The sequence below is a fragment of the Barbus barbus genome (genome assembly GCF_936440315.1).
Source record: "Barbus barbus genome assembly, chromosome: 43".
In the NCBI taxonomy this organism is placed as follows: Eukaryota; Metazoa; Chordata; class Actinopteri; order Cypriniformes; family Cyprinidae; genus Barbus; species Barbus barbus.
The window spans coordinates 18,327,830-18,352,459 of NC_136721.1; the positions used below are offsets into that span (position 1 = coordinate 18,327,830).

The 24,630-nt window shown below is 36.9% G+C and overlaps 1 protein-coding gene across 1 annotated transcript in view; it reads left to right on the forward strand.

Moving 5' to 3' along the window:
- The window catches only part of cacna1bb (calcium channel, voltage-dependent, N type, alpha 1B subunit, b), a gene marked incomplete at both ends in the record, with an annotated part of 126,373 nt that overhangs the window by 90,257 nt on the left and 11,486 nt on the right, over positions 1-24,630 (forward strand). The window contains 18 exons of the mRNA XM_079404458.1: positions 1,044-1,213; positions 2,525-2,651; positions 2,816-2,945; positions 3,813-3,872; positions 4,169-4,275; positions 9,161-9,257; positions 12,318-12,478; positions 12,846-12,986; positions 14,378-14,579; positions 15,683-15,847; positions 16,316-16,426; positions 18,544-18,627; positions 20,023-20,139; positions 20,238-20,303; positions 21,804-21,895; positions 22,006-22,156; positions 22,842-22,969; positions 24,089-24,185. Coding sequence (XP_079260584.1) covers positions 1,044-1,213; positions 2,525-2,651; positions 2,816-2,945; positions 3,813-3,872; positions 4,169-4,275; positions 9,161-9,257; positions 12,318-12,478; positions 12,846-12,986; positions 14,378-14,579; positions 15,683-15,847; positions 16,316-16,426; positions 18,544-18,627; positions 20,023-20,139; positions 20,238-20,303; positions 21,804-21,895; positions 22,006-22,156; positions 22,842-22,969; positions 24,089-24,185 — 2,206 coding nt within the window. The remainder of the gene's footprint in view (positions 1-1,043; positions 1,214-2,524; positions 2,652-2,815; positions 2,946-3,812; positions 3,873-4,168; positions 4,276-9,160; positions 9,258-12,317; positions 12,479-12,845; positions 12,987-14,377; positions 14,580-15,682; positions 15,848-16,315; positions 16,427-18,543; positions 18,628-20,022; positions 20,140-20,237; positions 20,304-21,803; positions 21,896-22,005; positions 22,157-22,841; positions 22,970-24,088; positions 24,186-24,630) is intronic.

A 24,630-nucleotide genomic window follows, 5' to 3' on the forward strand; every position in this document is an offset into this window, starting at 1 on the left:
CAACCGGGGAGTTGTCCATATCTCCCATAGGTGGATCTCGAACACGAGATGATGAAAGAGAACAATAGGTTACTGTTCGTAACCCTGGTTCTCTGAAACATTGAGTGGAGAGATCCACTAAGTTTCCCCCGCTTGCTGCACGAGAAGCGAATATGCTCACTGAGGAAAGGTAGTGCGTGCGGGGGTTTTATGCGCTCCGTTAAGGTGCGGCCCCTTACCTGCCATTGGACACACGCTCCTGTCTGTCAAGCCAGACTTGGTGCAATTGGATGCTTCTGGAGAGGTCAGGCGCGGATGCCCTTCCCATAGGTGGATCTCGAAAACGAGATGTTTCAGAGAACCGGGGTTACGAACAGTAACCTATTGTTTCCAACATGCTTTGAAATATGTTTCACAGAACATACAAATGACATGAGGAGTGAATAAATAATGAATAATTTTTTTTGGACTATCCATTTAAGCCATACTTTAATATTGCATTTAGATAACAAAATATTAAACCAAGTGGCAGCTACAAATAAATTATCCGAGAGCTTCTCAAAACTTCACAATTAAACAGTCTTTTAAACAGCTTGTTCCAAGGTGATTTTTAGTGCATTTATTAAGTAATTTTTCCACACTGTATAGTTTGTCTGAATATGTTCCACAAATTTTTGATAACCACAAAGTGTCCAAATACATTTTTTTTATTAATTTTAAACAGTATATCTATTGTTTTAGAATTTAAAAACCTTAAACATCTTTTAATGTGTTGCTTAAAAAGTCTGTTTTTCTTTCATAAAAGTGACATTACTTTGATGTCTTGTTTTATAATGCACAGTCATTCATAATTGAGACATTAAATGAGACATTTTGAAGCCATGAACATTCGGAATATACTGACAGTGAGTGCATGATCAGTCATGGCATTTTTTCCTATAATTTCATTGTTGCTTTGATCTTCATGTACTTCACAAAGCATTAGGCAGCACTTTGAGATATATTGTGTATGTATTTTGTATGTATATATTTTCATTCTGATTAATAGGTTTTTGATATTACAGGGGCAGACCAACAGGAACAGACAGCCAAGCCACCAGCCCTCTCCAGTCTCCAACTGAAGAGAAGCCAGAGGACAAAGATAATCTAAAAAACAGCACTAGAGTGGGCCCAACTGGAGTCAAAATCCCTGTCACCATAACTGCCCCACCAGGAGAGACTACAGTCATTCCCCGTAAGTATTCTTTCATCTCCTGCTTGAATAATATGAGCACATTGTGCCAAAAATAACAAATCATTTCAATATTTTTCGACTAGTGATTTTTTAAAATAATGAATCATATGTATAGGGCCAGTTTTACTAACAGCTTGGGCCAGTGCAAACTGTCTTTTGGTGTTAAAATTGTACTGTCAGGTTTTACTAACGACGCGCAATGACGAATTAGCACTGCAAAGGCATGGACACAGATACTTTTGCACCTGACCTTATTGAATGTGCATTTGTAGGAGTTTCCCTTTCAGACATAAAAGTTATGGGAAGAGAGTATTCAAATGAATCATGCAATGCGTTTTACTAACGTTTGCGCTTGTCAAATTACTGGCATTTGAGCCATTATTTAACGCCCCCAAAAAACAAGTCTTAAACTATTTTGCACTTGAAATGGATGCAATTATTGTTGGTAGGAGGAGGCACCACAGAGAATAGAGAGCATGTGGTTGAAGGGAGAGGACTTTACTATTATTATTTTGAATGCCAGAAGAACATATTTCGTATGCATATCATATTGTTTGCCAAGCCATGTTATTTTTAATTTGCTTCAGGAAATAATAGACCACTTGGAACCCTCAACTAGGAGTCATGCAATACCAGCTCTATCAAAACTTCTTGCAAACCTTAATTTTTTTGTCCTCCGGTTCTTTTCAATGTACTGTGGCTTCTTTATTTCTTTATTCTTTATTTGCGACTACGCTAATTTGTGCTGCACTTGGTATATTGTGTTGGTCGATATGTAAATTAGATTTTGCGTCTGTGTTCTTTCATTTGCGCATTGTTAGTAAATCACCCGCAGAAATTTCCATGCCCATCTGACTGTGCTGTATTGGAATTGCGCTCTCCTGCCAATTTGCTCTGTTTAGTAAAATTGGCCCATAGTGTGTTTTGAATATATACATTTTTTGTATGCCCAGGCTGTCACCGTAAAAGTGTTCCATGCAACCCTAATAAAAATAAGTATATAAAATAAGTTCAATATAACAGCAGCTTAGGCATTATGCTAAATTACTATATTTAACATTGGAAAAAGTGTTTTGTGACATGAGGGTTAAATACATAATGACAGAATATTCATTTTTGGTTGCATTATCCCTTTAAGTATTATCTACTAACTACATAATCATTTTTGAAAAACCAGCACTGGTGGGGACAAAAACGCTTCAGTGCGCCGTCGCTCTGGTAAACGTTAACAGGTTAAAAGAAGGCAGCATTGAATGTTTATTTGATACTTGTGACATTCTCTCCTCATCTTTGCTCTAATCTGTTTGACAGTGAACAACATTGATGGTGACAGTCTACTGCTGAACGAGGAAAAGAAGGATCTTGATGAGCTAAATCAGAATGTGCCCAAACACATTCTGCCATACAGCTCCATGTTTGTGTTCGGTCCAACTAACCCGTGAGTTAACCCCCAACTACTATGTTCCAGAAAACTCTTGAGGAGAGATTTTAAATATGCATCACATATATTACTTGACTCAGTTTGTTCATAATTAGCATTTAGTTGTAAGGTAACTGCTAAATATTGTGAATAAGTGGCGTGCTTCGATGTTGTCTCCACAGAGTGAGACGGCTGTGTCATTATGTGGTGAACCTACGGTATTTTGAGATGTGTATTCTCACAGTCATCACCATGAGCAGCATCGCCCTCGCTGCTGAAGACCCTGTGCAGGCCAATGCCCCGCGCAATGATGTAAGACACAGACGTACCTGGAAAATTTTAAATCTGTAAATTCCAAGTCTGAAAAAGCCAATATATAAGATTTATTAAGTTTATATAAGTTAATATAAATTTATATAAGTTTAAAAGTTATATAAGTTATAAAATGTTTGTCTTTTCATATAATTTTTTTAAAATAATGTCCATTTATTCAATGTTATCTATAAAATCCAGCAAACGCTGATCACTGATCACTATCACTGTGTTTCACTGTAAACTGGTGTTATGATATCTGTGGTGTTTACATAACTCAAGAACAGTCCTGTAGGGCAGTATGGCAGCCCTTGTCTGAACTGTCATGCTGAGGGTTGTCACTAGCCCCACTGACTGACTTTTGCACCATATTTTTATTTCGGGACAGCCCGTGAGCCCGTTAAGCGCCCAGTGCCACCGCATTAGCCCATAAGCGTAGCTTATTAAACATTGCTCTCTGAATTACAGAGAATTACGTGTAAACATCTCTGCAAGAATCCCATAGTCCATTGTCTTTTCCTTCCAATTGTTTCACTGCGCCTGATTGGCTTGTCCAATGAATCACTGCTTACACCCAATATTTCCCAGCTGCTCATGTGGGAGGAATGAAAGGGAGAAAAAAAACTTGAGTATTTATTTGAAACATCTATTTTTGTCTCTCAAAAAATACAATGTACATCATGTCTATTCTGTTTTGGAGATTATTGAATTACTCGCTGAATCATAACTGCAGTGTGGCCAAACACTATGGTTTATCCTGAGATATTGATATTATTTATGGCATCATCCACTTTCTTTTTCTCAGACGGTTTGTGGGACTGCAGAAATACAAAAAAAATAACTGCTTATTTCTTGCGGTTGCCTCAGGTGCTGAAATACCTAGATTATGTCTTCACTGGTGTGTTCACGTTTGAGATGGTTATAAAGGTAAATAAAATCACCTTTCATCTATTTTTAGAACTGGGCAGTATTAAATAATTTGGATTTTAATTTTCAATCAGTTTATTAAATTTAAAAACCTGAACTTAAACTTGAACTTGAAAACATTGTGCTGCTTAATGTTTTTGCAGGATTCTTTATTGATTAGAAAGTTCAAAATAACACAAAATTTTGAAATATAGCCATTTGTAGCATTATAAATGTCACTTTTGATCAATTTAATGCATCCTTACTTAGTAGAATTAATGCATGTTTCTTTACCACGTTTTTCAACTCCCATCTAGATGATCGATCTTGGGCTGCTGTTGCATCCTGGGTCTTACTTCAGGGACCCGTGGAACATACTGGACTTCATTGTAGTCACCGGTGCTCTGGTGGCCTTCGCCTGCTCGTGAGTGGCTTTTTTTTATGTAATTCTGTCAGAGTGGAGCAGACAGAGCGGTCAGAAGAGCAGACTGTCAGTTCAAATCCAGCAAGAGAGCATTCAGTCGAAAATGACGCAAACAGGATGTGACTGTCTGCTGTTTAGTATCTGGTGTGAGATGGAGCTCTGTGATGAGGGAAAGTGTGGCATCTGTGTGTAGTTTGGTCTTCGGAACTGAACGGTTTAATGTGCATCTGTTTTTTTAAGCTCATAATAGAAATGTTTATAGCGCGCACACCTGTGCTAATGATTCGAGTTTAGTATTTCCCACAGGAGCTGAGCCAGACAGTTGCAGAGAAGACACATTTCCCAGCAGTCTGCTTTTAATTCTTATTGTTCCTGATCCACCCATGATAATTAGTAATGATTTCCTAAATGTGCTGTTACTCTTCTAGTTGAATTAATTCATGATTTTCAACTGATGGGTGATAAAACAGAAATAAAATCCACTCACATATAAATAAAATAGACTCGCATTGAAGGAATTTTTAATTTAAAAACGAAAGTTTGCTGTAACTTTACTCAACCTCAAGATGTAGATGAGCTTGTTTCTTCATCATAACAGATTTGGATAAATTTAACATTACATCACATGCTGTCCAGTGGATCCTCTGCAGTGAATGGGTGCCGTCAGAATGAGAGTCCAAACAGCTGATAAAAACATCACAATAATCCACAAGTAATCCACATGACATCAATTAATGCCTCAAGAAGTGAATAATACATCCATCAAGACCCATTTAACTTGAAACCAGCATTTGTTTCCAGCTAAAATGTTGAGTCATCTGTCCATAATATTGCATTGCAATGGAAAAAGTCATTTTGTTTGAATCAGCAGAGAAATATGCACAGACTAAGCACTGTTTACAAATGTAAACAACAGTTTATAACAGTTAAAAAAAATATGTCTGAAATCCTTTCCCATGGGTTTTGATGTGAAAGGACAACAGGGAGATGGAACTTTTCACTGAAGGAAGGATTATTATGGATTATGGACTGGTAGATTGGACAGAAGCCAAATTATTGTGATGTTTTTATGAGCTGTTTGGACTTTCATTCTGACAGCACACATTCACTGCAGAGGATCCATTGGCAAACAAGTGATTTACCCAAATCTGTTCTGATGAAGAAACAAACTACATCTTGGATGGTCTGAGTGTGAGTAAATTTTCAGCAAAGTTTCATTTTTCGGTGAACTGTTTCTTTAAACATTTGAGCCATATCGAGAGGCCATAATATTTTAGAGTCTTGGGTGCTTGAGCCACAAAGTAAATTCCTTCATAGCAATGCCCTTGCAACCTCCCACAACAGTAATGTAATTTATAAAGCCCGGTGGATACAATTTCCTCTGCAAGGCAAACATAAATGCACACGCTCGGTTTGACAGCGCGTGTGTGATTTGTGTAATAAATGCAAGGTCTAGTTTGAGTGTGGCTGAATCCTCTTAGTTGTCATATGCAGATGCTCAGCTGTCTCACTCCACCTCTACAGTTGACAGAAGAACCCTGGGGTACTTTAAAATAGCTGAAGAAACTGCTCAGCTTTTGAGACCAGCCGTTCTGTGTGAGTTTGCAGCTGTATTATTTAGCATCTGTGCTTCCGACGGTGGCACTACAGCATATCTGGGCATTTGTTCAGCTATGGACTCCTTTCACTCTTTGTTTCAAATTTTATATACTGTATGCACTGTTGTATATTGATTATAAATGTATCTCATTGTGTTCTGCTCTTTCTGATTCTCTTGTGTTTGTCTCTCTTTAACTGTGCAGTACTCTTCTTCTCTCTCCTGTGCTCTTCTTCAGTGGTTGATAGCAAGCTTGTGTCCTGTGGGCTTTAATGTTTCTCATTTAGTTTTTTCTTTCTCCATCCATCTTTCTTTTCTTTCTCTGTCTCTCTCTCTCTCACACTTTCTTTATCTGCCCTGTCCTTTCCTCTCGCTTGCGTTGCTTTCAGGAGCTTCATGGGGTACGCACTTGTTATTACCTGCTTCCTGTGTATCTGCCTGAGTATGAGTGTGTGTTTATGTGGATAAGGAATCGCTCGACCAGTGCAATGCATTCGTAAGATTTGTGAGACTTGCACCTCTGTGGACCACGATTGGGCATGAATTCTTAAACTCAATACACTTCAGCGAGTAAATAAACTACTTGCCAATTGTTCATTATTTAATCCGTATTTAAGCCCAACATAATGCATATTTTAAATGTAATTTCTAAGAAATACAGAATGACACTCACTGCTGTGAGATAAAAGACATACCAACTGTCTACTAAGAAAAAAATAGTTATACTTACACATCTTTTATTTTTACATTTTTAAGAATCAAATATATTTTGCTTGCTGTACACAATCAGCATCTATCACAAGAACTTGCATGAACCTTCATGCATGTAATTTCTTATAGTGCGTGTGTTTGTGTGTGACATTTGCCAGTCTGAAACCTTTTCACTTTTTTTTATCACAGTTCCATGTTGCGACGTTTCTATATTTACTGCTCAAAGTAATTTATCTTTCAGAGATGTTACAAACAAACAGTAATTAATAATCCCTCACTGCATCATGTCTTTGATTATTGTAATGATTTATTGTGCGCTGGAGTTGCTTTGATGCTTTTTAATCTTTCTTTGCTGTTCGTCCTTCCACAGTGTCACCACTCAGTGACAGCTCTCTTCCGTTCTGATCTCATTTAATCTGCATTTACTGCTTATTCTGTCTGTGACGTGGCTTATTATGTGTGTGTTTCTATGTTTGTGTACATGTGCATGGTTTTTCATCGGTTTCCTTCGTCAGATCGCAGCAAAGCGTGACCAGGTGGGGACAGTCTATATATCTATAAAAACATACACTTTACCCCCCAACCTACCCACGGACCACTCCAAACTCGCAACCTTTCAACTCTTCCACTAATTCAGCCTTTGTAGAAGAGGATGGACCTACTTTTGCCCAATGACTTGACCTTTGACCTTTGCAAGGGCTTATAGAAACTACTACTCCTACTGTTTCCAGAGGACAGCCACCCTTTATGCTAACAGTCAAACAAAAGCTGAATTGCTATTGATAATTGCTATTAAATTATATTCACTGATAAAAAAAACCCCAAGCATATCGGACATCAGACGCTCTGCAAACGTTAACTGCTTGTTGTGATAGATAGACAGATAGACAGACAGACAGACAGACAGACAGACAGACAGATAGACAGATAGATAGATAGATAGATAGATAGATAGATAGATAGATAGATAGATAGATAGATAGATAGATAGATAGATAGATAGATAGATAGATAGATAGATAGATAGATAGATTGATTGATTGCAAAATACATTATGAAATATAAATCATATAAATCATTAAAGTATTTGTTGTTCTGAAAATTAGACATGTGCTTGACCCTTGTATCAGTGTGCATCAGGTGGCTTTATCCTGTCACAAACATTAGGCAGAACCACTTCAGCACTGGATCTGTGTGATGGGTGCATGGAGACAGATGGTCCTCTGAAATCTATGGGAGTATAGTTGAGTGTCTCATTGGGCAGAGATCCACATGCACCCCTGTGGTGTGTTGTGAGACTGACAGACATTGCATGGACATTGCATGCCAGTGTGATAGAGTCCCAACTCCTCATGGGAGAGAAAAAGTAAGCAGACAAATCACAGAGCTAAGCTATGACTCCCTAAACCTGGCTTTTCCTTTAGTATCAGGACGTGCACTCACTCATGCTTATTTGCTATGCTGAGCATTTGAAATTTTGTATTTTAAATAATGAATGTTTTTAAGACATACAGACACACAGAAAAAGCGTATCTTAGTGAAGCTTGACAGCCTTTTTCAGCTGTCAAGGAAATATCTCACCGATCAGAAAGGACCACTTTTTTTGGATTAAACAAGGTTGAAATGCAGGTTGTTCTTGTTGACATGTCTACTACAGTTTAGAGTAAAAGAGTTTTAAAATAGCCTTTTCTTATCTTTTCAGATGAGTTCCATTCTGTTGAACTCTGTAATTTCAAATGTCATTCATTGTGAACCTGCCTTACAGCAGCTGTAACATTCAGAAAACTAATCATTCAGTGTGTCATTGATGTTGACTGTCATCAGTGACTTCATTTAACTTTGAAAAAGTACTGTAATGAACAACAAAGCGGCATTGATTATTCAAACTTTAATATGATTTATTTTCTGTTCAGTTAACTTTATTAATGTTTCCTTCTAAGGCAGGCATCACTGTTATGAACGTTTATGCTTTAGGTTAGGGATTTCAACTACAAAAAATATTAAACTTCATTGTTGGTTTGCAATTATTGACCTTGCCTGATGGATTATAAAACAACTGAAAAATGTGTTAGACTTGCAGAAAACCAGATTGTAACACTCTGGCAACCACCACCAACACCTTAGCAACACAGTGATGAGTTTTCCAAGAGCAACAATTGTAAAAATGGCCTTTTTTAGCTTCCCAGCATCAGACTAGTACTTGGCCAGCTGTGGTTTTTACAAAGAGACCATCCCTGCTGAATGGATTGTTTCTTTGTATCTTTTTCTGTAGAATGATTGTTATTTTACAGAAATATTAAATTTTAAATGAAATTTTATCATCAGTCTCAGAGGTAGGTTTGTTTCTGTTGAATAACCTCCCCTTGAAGGCATGCTTTTTACTAACCAAATAACCTCTAGCTAATGTAATTCTGAATTACATGATGGGCTGGAGGAAGTGATTAACTCATTATAATGTAATTGAATTGAATTTGTGCATGTGCTGGCAGACGACATCAAAACGTATCAAGTGTCTGTTAAAATGTGTGATTGCAGGCGTGTTCTAAATTACTTTAAGTCATTGCTTTTTACTTACAGAGGAACTAAAGGCAAGGACATCAACACCATCAAGTCCCTAAGGGTCCTTCGAGTCCTGAGGCCCTTGAAGACCATTAAACGTTTGCCTAAACTTAAGGTAATTTCCTACTGTCTGGATCTTAGCCTGCTTAGTTCTTATCTTCATGCAAGTGGAATTAGGTGGTTTTAGTTATAAAATTATTAGGGCTGTCAATCGATTAAAATATTTAATCTTGATTAATCGCATGATTGTTATGAGTTAACTCACGATTAATCGCAACTTAATTGCACATTTTTATCTGTTCTAAGTGTACCTTACATTAATACTTTTCAAGTTTTTAATACTCTAATCAACATGGGCATGGACAAATATGGATTCTTTATGCAATATGTTTATTATTAGTGAAACCATAGTTTACATAGAGCATGAAGACTAGACAAAAGGTCATAGATGTTTTTCCATGCAAAAAGGAACATAGAAATACCAGGTTCCCATTACTTCTCTTTCTTTGTATTGAGCAATTTACTTACACAAACCTGTTTACATTTTCGCAGAACAGGGCAGCTCACTTCTTCTGAACATGCAAATTGTATATTTATTATTACATTTGTTTGCCTCTCTGTGCCCACGTAGCCTACTGTATTTTGATGCAGCTAAATTCTCAATAAAACTGTTTTCATTGATATATTTTACTGTTTCTGTTGTCAGACAAATTAATATGAAATAGTGACTGAAACGCGCCCATTAAGACTATATAACCAGCTCTCCCTTCCAAGATGTTAATCTGAACAAAAGTCTGATTTATAATCGAGCCGTCGTCTGATAAAATCAAATAGGCTACACATAAGATAAAGACAATAACTGTGCTGTGATTTCGGTTATGTAAAATTAGAGAAGAAACATAAATATGTTTTTTAACTGAAAGTGCTGCTGAACAGAGCAGATGCAGAGAGAGTGTGCGCAGCAGGAAAGAGAGACCTCTCGCTTGTGTGGCAGTACCGGCGAGTCTCAGAAACTAAATAAGGTTTTGGCAAACCCTAAAGATATGTCGCTAGGCGCTTTAAAAAAAAAAAAAAAGAAAAGTTGCTAAAGGGGTCTGAAAAGTCGCTAAGTTGGCAACACTGTCAGCATCTCCATCCATTTCTCCAACTATGGGCTAGGCCACAGGTCAAAAAGAAAATGCATGCTGCGTTAATCGCGCGTTAATGAAATTAGTGCCGTTAAAATGAATTTGTGTTAACATGTTAATTTTGACAGCCTTAAAAATTATATGTGACCCGTGTTGGCAAAATGCAAAAATGCTAAAGGCAAAAGAAGTGAAAAATGTCAGTTTTGGTCAAATTTGAGGTTTTCACAAAAATGAGATGATCTCGTGGTGATCCCAATGCTTCAAATAGTAATTAAACATCTAAAATGATCTTTATTTGTATATTTTCTGAGAGGAGTACATTTTTCTCTGCTCACTTCTAGATGACTGCTGGTGCTTCTCACCACAAGTTGTAGGCGTTTAGTTAATGGTTGGGGAAAAATCCTTAACATTAGCATTATATTCTATAATATAATGTATATAATATATTATATAATATAATGTGAAACATTATATTCGATCCATGCATTACAGTAGGTCTTAACATAGATCTGTCTCAATGTTAATCAAACATTAAAAGTAAAAAACGGAATCACTTGCTGCTCTTGATTAAACTACTGTTTATTTGCATTTTTGTTCTTATTTTTAATAACAAAGATAAAATAAAAAATAGTTGTATTGTGATTAATAATATAGTGATTATTATTAAGAAAAGAATTGGAGGAAAATATGCAAAGTTGCCTGATGATTTTGCTTTGGAATCTTCAGAAAACTTTAACTCTATTTATCTCAAAATCAACTTTGCTGCCTTCAAACGGCTGTAGCTCAGTTTTGTCTGATTCGAACAAGTCATATATTATTTTGAATGTATTTTAATGGAGAATGTGAAAATAAAAATAAAATTGCTCATTCGGACTCGGTTTGCCAGCATGGGTCACATATGGTCAGATACACCAAATTAAAAAGATTATCATTCATTAGAACTCATAGCAAATCTATTATTTCAGATCTATCAGTTCTTCATTCAGTCAGTTGAAATCTTGGCAGTCTGCTCAAATAATTAGCAAGTAAGGAGATTGATCACAATGGAAATAGAAAGTCAAGTCAAAATGAATTGTGGGATGTGGTATTCTCTGCATTTTGGCCTGGTTGTGTATTGCTTTTTCTGGCAAATTTAGTCATCTAGGGAATCCATGAATAATGAAAATCATGCCTAGTATGATATTCTAAATATAGCATTTGATAGACAGTTGCACAGATAGTGCTATTTAATATAACTATGTAAAATATAAATGACATTTTAAATTGCTTAATCTAAGTCAGAGTAACAAGTGTTTTCTGTTTTTGTGTCAGTGTTTCCCTAGGTGTACATTATGTCTGTTACTTGTTTGCGTGGACGTTTTGCAGGCAGGGATGATGCCCCTTGTGTAGACCTCCACATTAACAGCCTTGCTGCATCTTTCTCTCTAATCAAATCACACACTTAGGCACACAAACAAATCGTTTTAGAGACACTCAGTGTTATCTCATTACATGGCTAAATGATACATTTAAACTTACATTTCACACCATTAGTTATTAATTTGGCTGAAGATTTGTCACCAGTGGCATTAGAGCAAATAATAGACTAAAAAATAAAATTACAGTTTAGTTTTGTTACAATACTAATGCACAGCTAAATCCTCCCAGGGCCACTGAGACATTTATCCTGCCTACGAGATCTTATTAGCATTAATGCTGAAAAAATATATACTACTCAGTGCTAATAATGATACCCTGAGGACATTAAATGAGTAGAAATTACAGAAAAATTTGAAGATTTACACATCCCCCCCCACTCCCATTTTATCCTCAGCTTAAGTGCAGTCATGTAAAGCGAGAGGAGCAGTAATCAATTAAGACTTTGCCACAGCCTACAATTAGTGAAGTTTTGTGCTTTCACGAAGGTCTGGTGACATTAACACACAATGACACATTCTTCAAAGATGGATTTAACGAAGGTGTGCATTACTGTCTGCATGTGGCAGCAAGGCTGTCCCCTCCAGAAGATGTTTGCAGGAGATCTGATTTGTGCTGTTTGTGTGTCCCAGGCCGTGTTTGACTGCGTGGTGAACTCTCTAAAGAATGTGCTCAACATCCTCATCGTTTACATCCTCTTCATGCTCATCTTCGCGGTTATTGCTGTGCAGCTTTTCAAGGGAAAGTTTTTTCACTGCACTGACGAGTCCAAAGCCCTGGAGAAGGACTGCAGGTACAGCTGCGCTCTGGCTCGACTGTCGGGATATATTCTGCATGATGGATGGATTGAGGGAGGGAGGGAAGAAAATGAATGAATGGAGAGAAAAGGAAAGGAAATGACAAGTGAATGAATAGAAGTGTGGTAGGAAGGCGGAGAGAACAAAAAGACTAAAGAATCAAATGAAAGGAAGAGTGAAGGAGTGGATGGAAGGAAAGATGAAAGGAAGAATAGCAAAGAAAGAAGGAAAGGCAGGAGAAAGAGGACAGAAGGAAGTAAAAGAGAGGAAGTTGGAAGGAAGAAAGAAGGAATCCAAGCAGGAATAAAAAGGAAGTAAATAGTAAATAAATACAAAGTTAGATTTTGATGTGTCTGTACTCAGGGGTCAGTTCCTGGAATACGGCAGTGATGGACTGGCCATGACACAGCCGCGCGAGTGGAAGAAGTATGATTTCCATTATGACAACGTCCTGTGGGCCTTTCTGACCCTATTCACTGTCTCTACAGGAGAGGGCTGGCCAACGTGAGTCCACACAGAGACACTCAATGCTGTTTTTATTACTCTGATCTCTTTCTCCTTTTACACTGTCTGTTCTGAATAAGTTTCTCTTCTTGCTCAACTCTCTCTGGTGAAATCTGTGTTCCTCTCCACTCTCTGCTTTCTAAATTTTAACTCCATGTTTTCTTGGTTAAGAAAAAAAACTGCAATGCAGAAAATCCAGAAACTTTTTCACATTTAACTTAAATCCCTCTTTAGCATTCAGTCTGGTGCTCTATGATATCTATGCATTCCTACTTTGAGTTGTTTTATGGACAAGTATGTAATCTTAACTATTGCATATAAACACTTTTTCCCTCTCTGCAGTTTTAAGATGATGCTTTTGGTCTGTTCTACTTTATGAAAATGCTTTAAGTTTGTATTCAAACTTTTTTTTCTTTTTTTTTGGACCTTATGCCTTTTTTATAGAGAGTGTCAGAAAGGAAACAGAAAGCAAAAGGGATTATACAGTTCAATAGAAAAGTGCCAGACACTAAACATGTATTACATTTATGCAGTTGCATTTTTTATTACTAGTTCAGGACTGTGTTAATCAACCATTTTTTGCATTATGATTGCAGTTATTTAGTGAGGTCAAATTCTTATAATCGCATCCAAAATTAAAGTTTTTGTTTGGATAATATATGTGTGTGTTCTGTGAATATTTATTATGTATATATAAATACACACACATACAATATATATTTTGAAAATATTTACATGTCTATATTTATATTATAAATATATTTAATATATACAAATAACATATTTGTCTGAAATATATACATACATGTGTATTTATATATACATAAAAAGTACACATATTATCACAGTGACAATCACAAAAAATCACAGTGAAATCAAAATGGGCAATTCTTATTTTTATGAGTATTTATTATAGAAGAATTACCTTTGTTGTATCTTATTAACCTTATTTTCATTACTTATTTATCATTATTTTATCAAAAATCACTGCCTGAATGACAAAATTCAGTTTGTCCTATGTTTTGTTTTGTTTTTTTTGTCAGAGAAACAATTTCACTCAGATATATGTCACAGAAGAGTAGAAAAGATTATCTCAATTTCCATTTCATCACTACTTTTAAACAAGAATATAATCTTTCTACATTTCATTATTATTTTTTGTAGTAGTAGTAGTATTTTAAAATATACTTTCATTAACTATTTTTAGTTTATGGGAAACACTTTAGTTTAGTAGTTTTGGATGTAACTTCACACCTTATTATGCTTAAAATGGCTTCTAAAGGTCTGTTCACTGTGGTGGACACAGTGCATCAAAGGGTTAAAATGTGAAAAAAACATTTCATGATCATCTTACCAATCATCTTACTGACATTCTCTTTTTGGTTCTCTAGAGTGCTGAAACACTCTGTTGATGCCACGTATGAAGACCAAGGTCCCAGTCCCGGTTACCGCATGGAAACCTCCATCTTCTATGTGGTCTACTTCATCGTCTTCCCCTTCTTCTTTGTCAACATCTTTGTGGCTTTGATCATTATCACGTTCCAGGAGCAGGGAGATAAAGCCATGTCAGAGTGCAGCTTGGAAAAGAACGAGGTAGGACGGGACAATTGGAGGCACAACCGTGAGCAGACAAGTAGATGGGGTGACGGCAAACTGTAGGCACCATTCACTGTTGCTTAAAACAGAGTTTCAGTGTATGCAAATTCAAGGTCAAAGTCTAGTTTCATACATGCACGGACAGTTGTGAGATGCCTGGAAGAGGAGCACTCTTAAGAGAATTCCTCTCACCTGTGTACGGCCAGCGCACCTGTCCGTCTACATCTCCACTACCTTGACTCTAAGCTCCTTTGACAAACACATACACACACACACACACACACACACACACACACACAAACTTAAACCCCAGGAGGAGCTACCAGACCAGTCAGTCAGAACTCTTTGAACTCTCTGGCTTTGTTCTAAAACCTATTAAGCTGTATTGTTGTCTAACCCGTTATTGAACATCATAAATATTTAATTTGAAGTGCTCTACATAGGCATAGAAACTAGCGGGCATTTAGTTGGGTGGCCAGCTGGTCTCCTTGCCTGATTAACTGAAAAGTGCTCAAAACCTCTCTAAAAATAGCCAAAAGACCAGTCTCACAACCACCTTATACTGGTTTAAGATGCAGGATTTGTAGCAGGTAGTACTAGCAGTTGTAATTACTGTGTGCATTTGTAAAAATTAAAACATTAAATTAGAAAATGTTAATTTGTTTTGTAATTATATTTGCAATGATTACTATTTACTATTTAGGGTCCAGTTAGGGTCAGTTTTACTGCCAAACATCATAATGCAGCACTTGGTTTTTGAACAGCGCAATAATCTATTTTTTTCTGATGTCTCTGTATTTGTCTCTGTTCTTTTATCTATACATCTGTATCTTCTCTCAGAGGAGATATTAGCCTGTGTTTAAATATTAAACTGCTGTAACTCTGATTTGTGCAGCTGGTTTGATGTTTGTCTTCTAGCACTCATTCGTTCACAGCCTTTCATTCGTTTGGTTTAGAGAACTCTGGGAATACCAATGCTGTTCTGATAATCAAACATGGAAAGATCAGGGTGATGAGTAGTTGTGTGCTTGTAGACATTCACTTCAACACTTTCTTGAGGACTTCATGTTGAGACAAGTGTGCTTTGATTTAATCTACAGCGAGCTTGTATCGACTTTGCCATCAACGCCAAACCTCTCACACGCTACATGCCGCAGGACAAGCAGTCTTACCAGTACAAGATATGGAAGTTTGTGGTGTCTACTCCGTTTGAGTACTCCATTCTCAGCATGATCGCCATCAACACAGTGGTCCTCATGATGAAGGTAAAACTGCTGTCATTATCAGACAGTTACAAAAGAAAAATGTACTATTAGACGGTTATATCCAATTATATCTGATACAGCCACAGAATCTTTCCACTGAACAAAAGGTTCTTTCATTTGATTTTTAAAATGTTCGTCACATTAAGATGGTTCTTTTAAGAACTCTTTACTGATTTGTTCTTTGGGGAACCAAAAATGAAACTTCTATGTCATCGCTGTGAACCACCTTTTGGAATCCTTATTTTTAAAAGTGTACCAAAGTTGTAGACAAACACTGAGCCATTCCATCACACAGATTGAGGTTCAGCAATGCTGAATATTGCATATGAATTGATGTGCGTGAATATTCAGTTATGAATACGTCATATCTAATTTTGTACTCCTGAAAGCCTGTTTTACAGCTCTTTTGAATATTTGAGTGAGTGCAGAGTGAGTCACTATCTCTCTGTGTTTTTTCTTCTTCTGTAGTTCCATGATGCTCCTAAACCGTATGAGGACATGTTGAAGTGGCTGAACATCATCTTCACGGCTCTCTTTACGCTGGAGTGCATTCTCAAGGTCATTGCCTTCGGCCCTCTGGTGAGAATGGAGAGACTCTGATATTACTTATATTTTATCATTACAATCAGTGTTTGATACTAGTCATTCGGTCCACGTATAGCACAAATACATACAGCAAGACTGTGAAAGTTCAGTCAGTTTACCAAAAAACAACAACACTGCACTTCAGTCATTTCAAGGCTTTACCATGTAACATTTTTTTGTCTTCCAGTATTCTGTTATCAACGCAGTTCATATTTAAACTGGAAGAACCTTTTTGATAAAACTTGATTAACTCAGTTACAGTCAACAAGACACTATGCATTGGGGCTTTGGTTTATTGGAGTGGGAAACCTGGGAAATCTGCCATGCAAAAACATATCTGAAATAATTAAATAAAACCATATTTATCTGCAGTGCATACTGCACATAAATTTTGCTGTCTAATTGGGCAGAATAAATTGCAAGGTGGACCAGACTTTTTGCTGATAGTAAAAACTCAAAACTAGTTTGATTCAAATTTGAGAGGAGCTGAATAAAGTAAGAGTATGAATGACTGATTTGAGTGAAAAGTGGAGCCCTGTTGGTTGATTGACCAGCCCTCAAGGCTGTCTGCAGTGCAAGAACTGTGAAATCAGCGAGAGGCTAATGACGGCCCAGTGGGTGAAAAGAGTGTGGTTGGGTGTACAGTATGAGCAGGGGTGTGTGCAATGCATCATAAATCTCTCTTCAGTGCCGGCTGGTCTGACCTGCAGCAGAAGGTCTCATCTCAAGCTCCATTTCCATTTATGAGGTTCATTTATTAAGTGCTTTTCTGGTGTGTGACGCTTGCGTTTACCTCCACCTGTTCGGAGCTCAGGGTTGATGAATGGGTTTGCTCATGTTGTTCTGTCCGGGATCCATGTCTAGCAGCAGTCGACTAATCTTTGCTCCATTCAGGAGAGGCATGAACCCAAGGCTAAGACTGTCCTGCCATGAAAGATCACCAATCTCTGCATTTCAGTCTGCCTGGGTTTGTGCATGTATGATTCTCTATATTTGTAAGAGCCACATTGTCCTCACTAGAATTGTAAAAGATTTTAAAAAGGACTTGTCTCAAGTAAAAACGGTCCGTACTTAAACTAAATTTAAAATGCCAAAAGAGCTCTCCAAGGAATAAGTGCAGAGTTAAAGTGGGATAATTATAATTCATTCATTCATTCAAAAAAAATTCAGCACTGCTGAAAAGCTCTAAATTACCATCTACAGCACCTGCCTTTTAATGCAACATTTTAACTGAATTTAAAGGGATAGTTCACCAAAAAAATAAACATTTAGTCATTTACTCACCCTCATGTTGTTCCAGACCTGTATGAGTTTCTTTCTTATGTTGAACATAAAATAAGATATTTTGAAGAATGCTGGTTATCAAACAGTTGATAGCCCCCATTGACTTCCATAGTATTTCTTTCCCTACTATGGAGGTCAGTGGGGATCAACACTGTTTGGTTCTTCAAAATTCTTCAAATTATCTTCTTTTGTGTTCAACATAACAAAGAAACATATACAGATTTGGAACTATTACTATTTCTTTAAATATAATAAATAATAGTACTCAGTTTTTACAAATGATGCAACTATTGTAGCAATTGATTTTGATATTAAATAGAATATGATATTAATATTTTAATTATTATTTATCTATGAGTGTGTTTGTGTATTATGTGTATGTGTGTTTGTATGTATGTGTATATATATATATATATATATATATATATATATATATATATATATATATATATATATATATATAATCTATCATTATGATAGATAGATAGATAGATAGATAGATAGATAGATAGATAGATAGATAGATAGATAGATAGATAGATAGATAGATAGATAGATAGATAGATAGATAGATAGATAGATCATTTTATTTAATTATCAAAAATTACATTCATTGTAAATTTCATTTGAATTTTATGATTTATATCATTTGGATTTTGGCTAAAATTAAGTATCTTAAGGGGAGCTTGTATTAACCCAAGGTTATTGAACCTATGGTTTTGTTAATGTTAATGTATTTGATATTATGCTTTTGATACTGTTTAAGATGTTTGTGGTGTAATTAGTTTTTAATTGTTGTAGTTTTATGTTTTTCTAAATGTGTGCAGAACTACCTGAAGGAGGCTTGGAATATTTTTGACTTTGTTACTGTGCTGGGGAGCATCACTGACATCCTGGTTACTGAGATCAAGGTGAGTCATCAAAGAGCCACATCAAAGCATTCGAGAACCAAAATTCAAAGGAATTTAAATAAAATCATTTTAAATCTCAACCCATATATGATAAATGTTATAAATAATATAACTCTCTGCAGTGGATGTTTCAGATGAGAACCTCTAAAAGCTTAACTTTGTCTCTTTGTGAGCTTTCAGCGTTTATTTTTTGTCGCATGTGTGTTGCAGTTTTAGTCTGCTTTCAGTTTGTCTGTGGTTAAAATCATGGGGACAGTTTGACAGGGTTCCATGGAAAACCAAAGAAATTTAACATTTTTAAAAGTCATGGATTTAAAAAAGAAATCAATGAAATTTCTGTAGTTTTTCTATATGTAAAATACTCTACATAGCAGTAGAGTATAATACATATAATACATCATGAATAAAACATAAGCACTTTTAAACCACATTTACCTCAATGCAACCTTTGCACTAGATGATTTCAAATGAATTTGGTTCAGCCCTTAATCTTTCAACCTGTTATAAGAGCAAATCATCTGCTGAACATGACAATCCGGAGATCTTCACCAATGAGTTTTGACAGCTGCGTGTCAGAGACGGACTCCAGCCTCTCCTAACGATTTCACTGTGACTCTTATTTCCATGCTAAATCTCTGTTGGCACCTGTCCCCTTCCTTTCCCCAACGGACTGCGCAGATGGTAAGTGGCTTCATCACTCCTGCACTGCCTGTCTGTGTCCAAACCTCTCCTGTCAAACCTCTTTATCCTAATCTTGAATGCTCACCTTTATACCTGCTGAGATCAAGACTCAGTTCAATCCAGCACCATACTGAGATGCAAAGGGTTTTTTGTTGTTGTTGTTTTTGGTATGTAAGATTTATTCACAGTGATGAACAGATTTTCATATTTTTCCCCCTTTTCCAGTATTGAAAGACTAGGGATGGGTGGTATGTATAAGGGCCATATACTGTGAAGTTTTGTTTTTAACGTAGGTCTTTGTTTCTCAGGTCAGTTATGAATAATCTTTCATTGGTTTGTGTCTACTAAATTCCGTATAAAAAGTAATTATTAAGCAGTAAGTTTTTCAAGTAATTATCGTTATTATTTTTTAGTTTTAGTTACCATCAATAACCCTGCTGTGATATAAAATCTTACTGTGGTCATGCTGCCCATCCCTAATGGATTTGTTTATTTCTATTTAAAAGCATGTTCATGACTCTTCATGCATCATTACAAGACTATCAACAACATTGTCCTGCATGAGACTAACTAGATTTAATACCTTATCAATAAACTTATCAGATCTAACAGGGGCCTTTGCTGACACTGACTTGATTGAGGATGTGTCCTCGTCTCGGGTTTAAATACAGTTCCAGTGATGCGTCTCTGATCTCTCTTTCTGCTTGTATCCAGGATAAGAGGATTAATCTGAGTTTTCTGAGACTCTTCCGGGCCGCTCGTCTCATTAAACTCCTCCGGCAGGGCTACACCATTCGCATCCTGCTGTGGACCTTTGTTCAGTCCTTTAAGGTCAGAAATTGACCTTTGACTTGACTTGGACAGCTTAGACAACAGTCAACACTCCAAGACAATTGTTTGTCTGTAATATAACTGTATTTTGTCTTCAGGCTCTGCCGTATGTGTGTCTCCTCATTGCAATGCTCTTCTTCATCTACGCCATCATTGGGATGCAGGTGAGATCCAGCGAGCTTTAAAAGACTCATAAATGTTACCCTTCATACAAGCTTTCCATCTGAGATCTCATCACCACAGCTGCTACAATCATCTCACTTAACGTTTACAGCTTTAGCGTGATAGATTATTGATTTTGGGCTCATTGAATGACCACAGTCATCTGTGTAAAAAGCACAGGCTGTTTTGCATGGGCAGGTGGTGTTTTTCCACCTGAAAGCTTCATAGTCTTTATGAAAAAGAAACCATTGTTCCAGTCTTTCGGTTGGATCTCATCTTTAAGTTTGATTGCATGTTTAAGGACGCACAGGCAATCTCCCAGATTGTGTTGGAAATGATGGCGTCTGCCATCTAGTAGATTAGGACTGCATTGTAAATCAATGCTAATTGTATCCTGTAAGACTGGGGAAGCAACATCATCAGTAAGCCATGTAATCAAACTGTATGCTTGGAACTCCTACTGCCAACTCAACGTTTGCTTCATCATTCAGCGTAAAAGATGCTTTTGTACCAGTTTTTTCAATCTTTCTAGTATTTTTTTATAGTGTGATTTGAACTGTAAGCATATAAGAGTCATGGTTCAAGTTAAGCTTTATTTGCATTTTGTGACATGCTGTTGATTAGCACAATTTCACATCCTTCATTCTGCAAGAAATGCATTTACCTCAAACAAAAATATGTGGGGCGAGACATTCCAGAGTGTTTTAAATCATAATTGTGAAACCTATATTTTTGCTAATTTAAATGCAATCATTTTGTTAGTGCGCTGTTTTAAAAGTTTCATTCATTCAATCATTTATTTATTTAAGATTCTTGTGGGTGTAAATGCTCCCTCTCTGGTATTCCTTGCATATAAGGTGTACAAGTTACAAAGTTTACTGTCTTTAGATGATAATGATAAGACAATTGGACATAACTTGGCACAGAATGTTTTTACAAACTGACAGACAGGTCAGTTATTTACAGAATAATAAAAAGTGCACTCTCAGCATTGGGTTTAATATGCATCATTTGTGGCAGAAAAGTATATAAATGTATTATTTTTATTACTATATGGGTGCCACTTTAAAAGACTGTGTCCATCCATGGTCACTGGATGTGCTTTTGTAATGCATGTGGCTGACAGATTATTGTGATTTGCTTTACTGTCTTTCAGTGCATATTGCAGCTGTAGATTTGAGTGAGTCGGTGTGTATGTGTGTGTGTGTTTGTTTGTTTGCATGTCTGCTGTCTGACATAAAGTTATAAAATTCATAAGCATTAGTCACACTTTATGGAAAATGTGTATGTGGCCTTGTTAATACTGCAGGTGCTTACTATAACATACCCTCCAGGCAGTCTGAATTTTTGAGACAGTCCCTGCAGGTATTTTCATGCAGCCTCAATAGGAAAGTGCACACATTGCACTATGTAATTCTCAGCACATCTCCACCAAAAATGCTTGCATTTTCTATAATGCATCCAAAATTAGAATGCTGATGTTCTTGTCTCTCTATGGTCAGGTGTTTGGTAACATCATGTTGTCAGAGGAATCAGCTATCAACATCCACAATAACTTCCAAACATTTTTTCAGGCCCTCATGTTGTTGTTCAGGTAAAAGTCTTTGTTTGATCTGTTCAGATCAAAATATCAGCTCTCGCAACGGTTACAAATTAGTGCAAGTGAATCCAAAGTTTCTGACTTTCGCTGTTTGTATGTTATAGGAGTGCTACAGGGGAGGGTTGGCATGAAATTATGCTCTCTTGTCTGAGCGAAAGGCCATGTGACCGTGATTCTGGATATACTGGAAAAGAGTGTGGCAGTGATTTCGCTTACTTCTACTTTGTCTCTTTCATCTTCCTTTGTTCGTTCCTGGTTAGTGCAACAAATCTCAAATGCAAACAGATACACAAATTCAAAAATGAAAATCCTGTCATCTTTTACTCACCTGCATGTTGTTACAGACCTTTATGACTTTCTTCTCTGGAACACAAGAACTATTTATAGCCGAATGTCCAAGCTGCTCTTTTGAATACAATGAAAGTGAATGGTGACCACAGTTGTGAAGTGTGATTATCAGCAAATAATAACAATTTACTCGGTTTCTCACAAAAAAGCTACTTTACTAATGTAGAATCAGAATGCTTGAAATGAAATGCACAAGTTAGGGATTTATTTTTGACTTGTTAACCTTTGGTCCCCATTTGCTTTCAATGTATAGAAAGAGCAGCTCGGACATTCAAGCTCATATAATCTGTATTACTGTTTTGCTGTATTTTTGATCAAATTAATGCAGCCTTGGTAAACATAAGCATTTTCTTTTGAAAAAATAAAATAAATAAATAAAAACTTAACCCAAAATGTTGACCACTAATGTATATGCACAAATTAAATACTAAATTGCACAGTGTAGCAGCTTTCATGAGTGCAAACTTCCTATAAAGTCTAGCCAACAAGACGCCACTTGTAATGTAAAAAAACAAGCAGAATTACTTGTACATAATTCTAAGATATTCTTCTCCTGTTTTACATAATTCTTCCTCTATCCTACAACCATCAGATGCTGAATCTGTTTGTCGCCGTCATCATGGATAACTTTGAGTACCTGACACGTGACGCTTCTATTCTCGGGCCTCATCACCTCGACGAGTTCATCCGTGTTTGGGCTGAGTACGACCCTGCTGCCTGGTGCGTATCACTCCTACATGGTGTCGCTGGCAGTTAGTGCCACTTTTTAAAAAAATTAGACAGCTCGAGACTAAGTGATTGAAAGACGCCAGCTTAAGAGGGTACGCCACTGGTGCTGTGTCTGATTTACTCAGAGCCATAAGTCACAAGAATCCCATTTTATTGTGTGGTGTGACCATGGTTAACATCAAATCCTCAAGCTTTGTCTATGCTGAGGAATGCAAATCTTATCCTTTGCATGCCATCCGCTTTTAGTCTATCTTGAGCAGAACGGATTTGAAGCCTATCCTCTCTGTCAGTTTAATCCAATTTAACTTGAAAATGCACTGCTGAGAAAAGTTATCTCAATAAGCATGAAGTCTTTAGATATTGACGGAATGTGGAAAAATGTATTAAACTCTGTCTTTTTAACCCATATCTTATTTTTTTTGCAGTGGAAGGATACACTATATGGATATGTACAATTTGTTGCTCATAATCTCACCCCCTCTTGGCTTAGGAAAGAAGTGCCCTAATAGGGTGGCATACAAGGTTTGAAAACCTACACACCTTCCCTCTAGGGGGCGGTGCTGTGAAAAATGAATGCCCATAAAATGCCTGAAAGTGTCTGATTGGATTATATTCCCCTCTCTTTCCTTACTAATTTTAATATGGGTAACCATGGTGACCAGGAAACAAAGCCAAATGCTAAATCTCTCATCCCAAACTAATACCATATGTTCACTTATCGTAAACATTGATGCACTAGAGCAGCTTTTATTTGCTCTCCTTAAAATTAGACCAAATATTAGCTTTGTTCCTGAGTATCTGATTGGTTAGCCGTTGTGCGTCCTAGCATGCAAGGACAGAAGCTCCAGACTGCAGCCCAATCCCATCATGCCATTTTCTTCATCCCTGGATCACCGGCAGCCTGTAGCTTTAAAAGCAGGCGTGATCCATCCATCCTTCTGAGACAGGATGGTATCAGATTCCCTTGACCTTACTTCAGAATCCTTTATAACGATGCTTTTTTGTTCCTTTTTTTTCTCTTTCATTCACATCACATTTTCTTCATGTTCTCCACTACTCCTTCCCTCTCCTTTTCTTGTCTGTGTGACCTTTGAAATCACCCCTGTGAAGTGGACGCATATCCTACCTCGATATGTACGAGATGCTTCGCCACATGTCCCCTCCGCTAGGTTTGGGAAAGAAATGTCCTCCAAGAATCGCCTATAAGGTAGATCCCACCCCTCTGACGGTTCAGTAGCTCCTCCTCTGTCCTCTCATTGGCTGATGTGGCTGTCAGTTAGTTCTCTAATTGTGGAAGTGTTTTCTCTGTGTGTGTGTGTGGCTTTGTGTTGTGCTCTTATTTGATGTGCCTTTTGATCTCACTGATGGATGGTAATAAAAGTCTAGATTTCCCTAGTAAAAATGTAATATATTTACATACCTGAAAACTAGTCGCTTTTCAGCTAAATTCACCGTTTTGAATCAAAATATGTAATTTATGTGAATCGTCTGGATCCAGAGTTGTTTTTTTTTGGGGGGGGTTTGGCTGGGTGGAGAGATTGAGAGAGAAATTGCAAGCTCATAGACCAGAGTGAGACCATAAGTGTGTTCGACCAAAGTCCCTTTCTTGGTTCGATTTGAGCAGCACTGCGCAAACCGATCGCTGTATGACA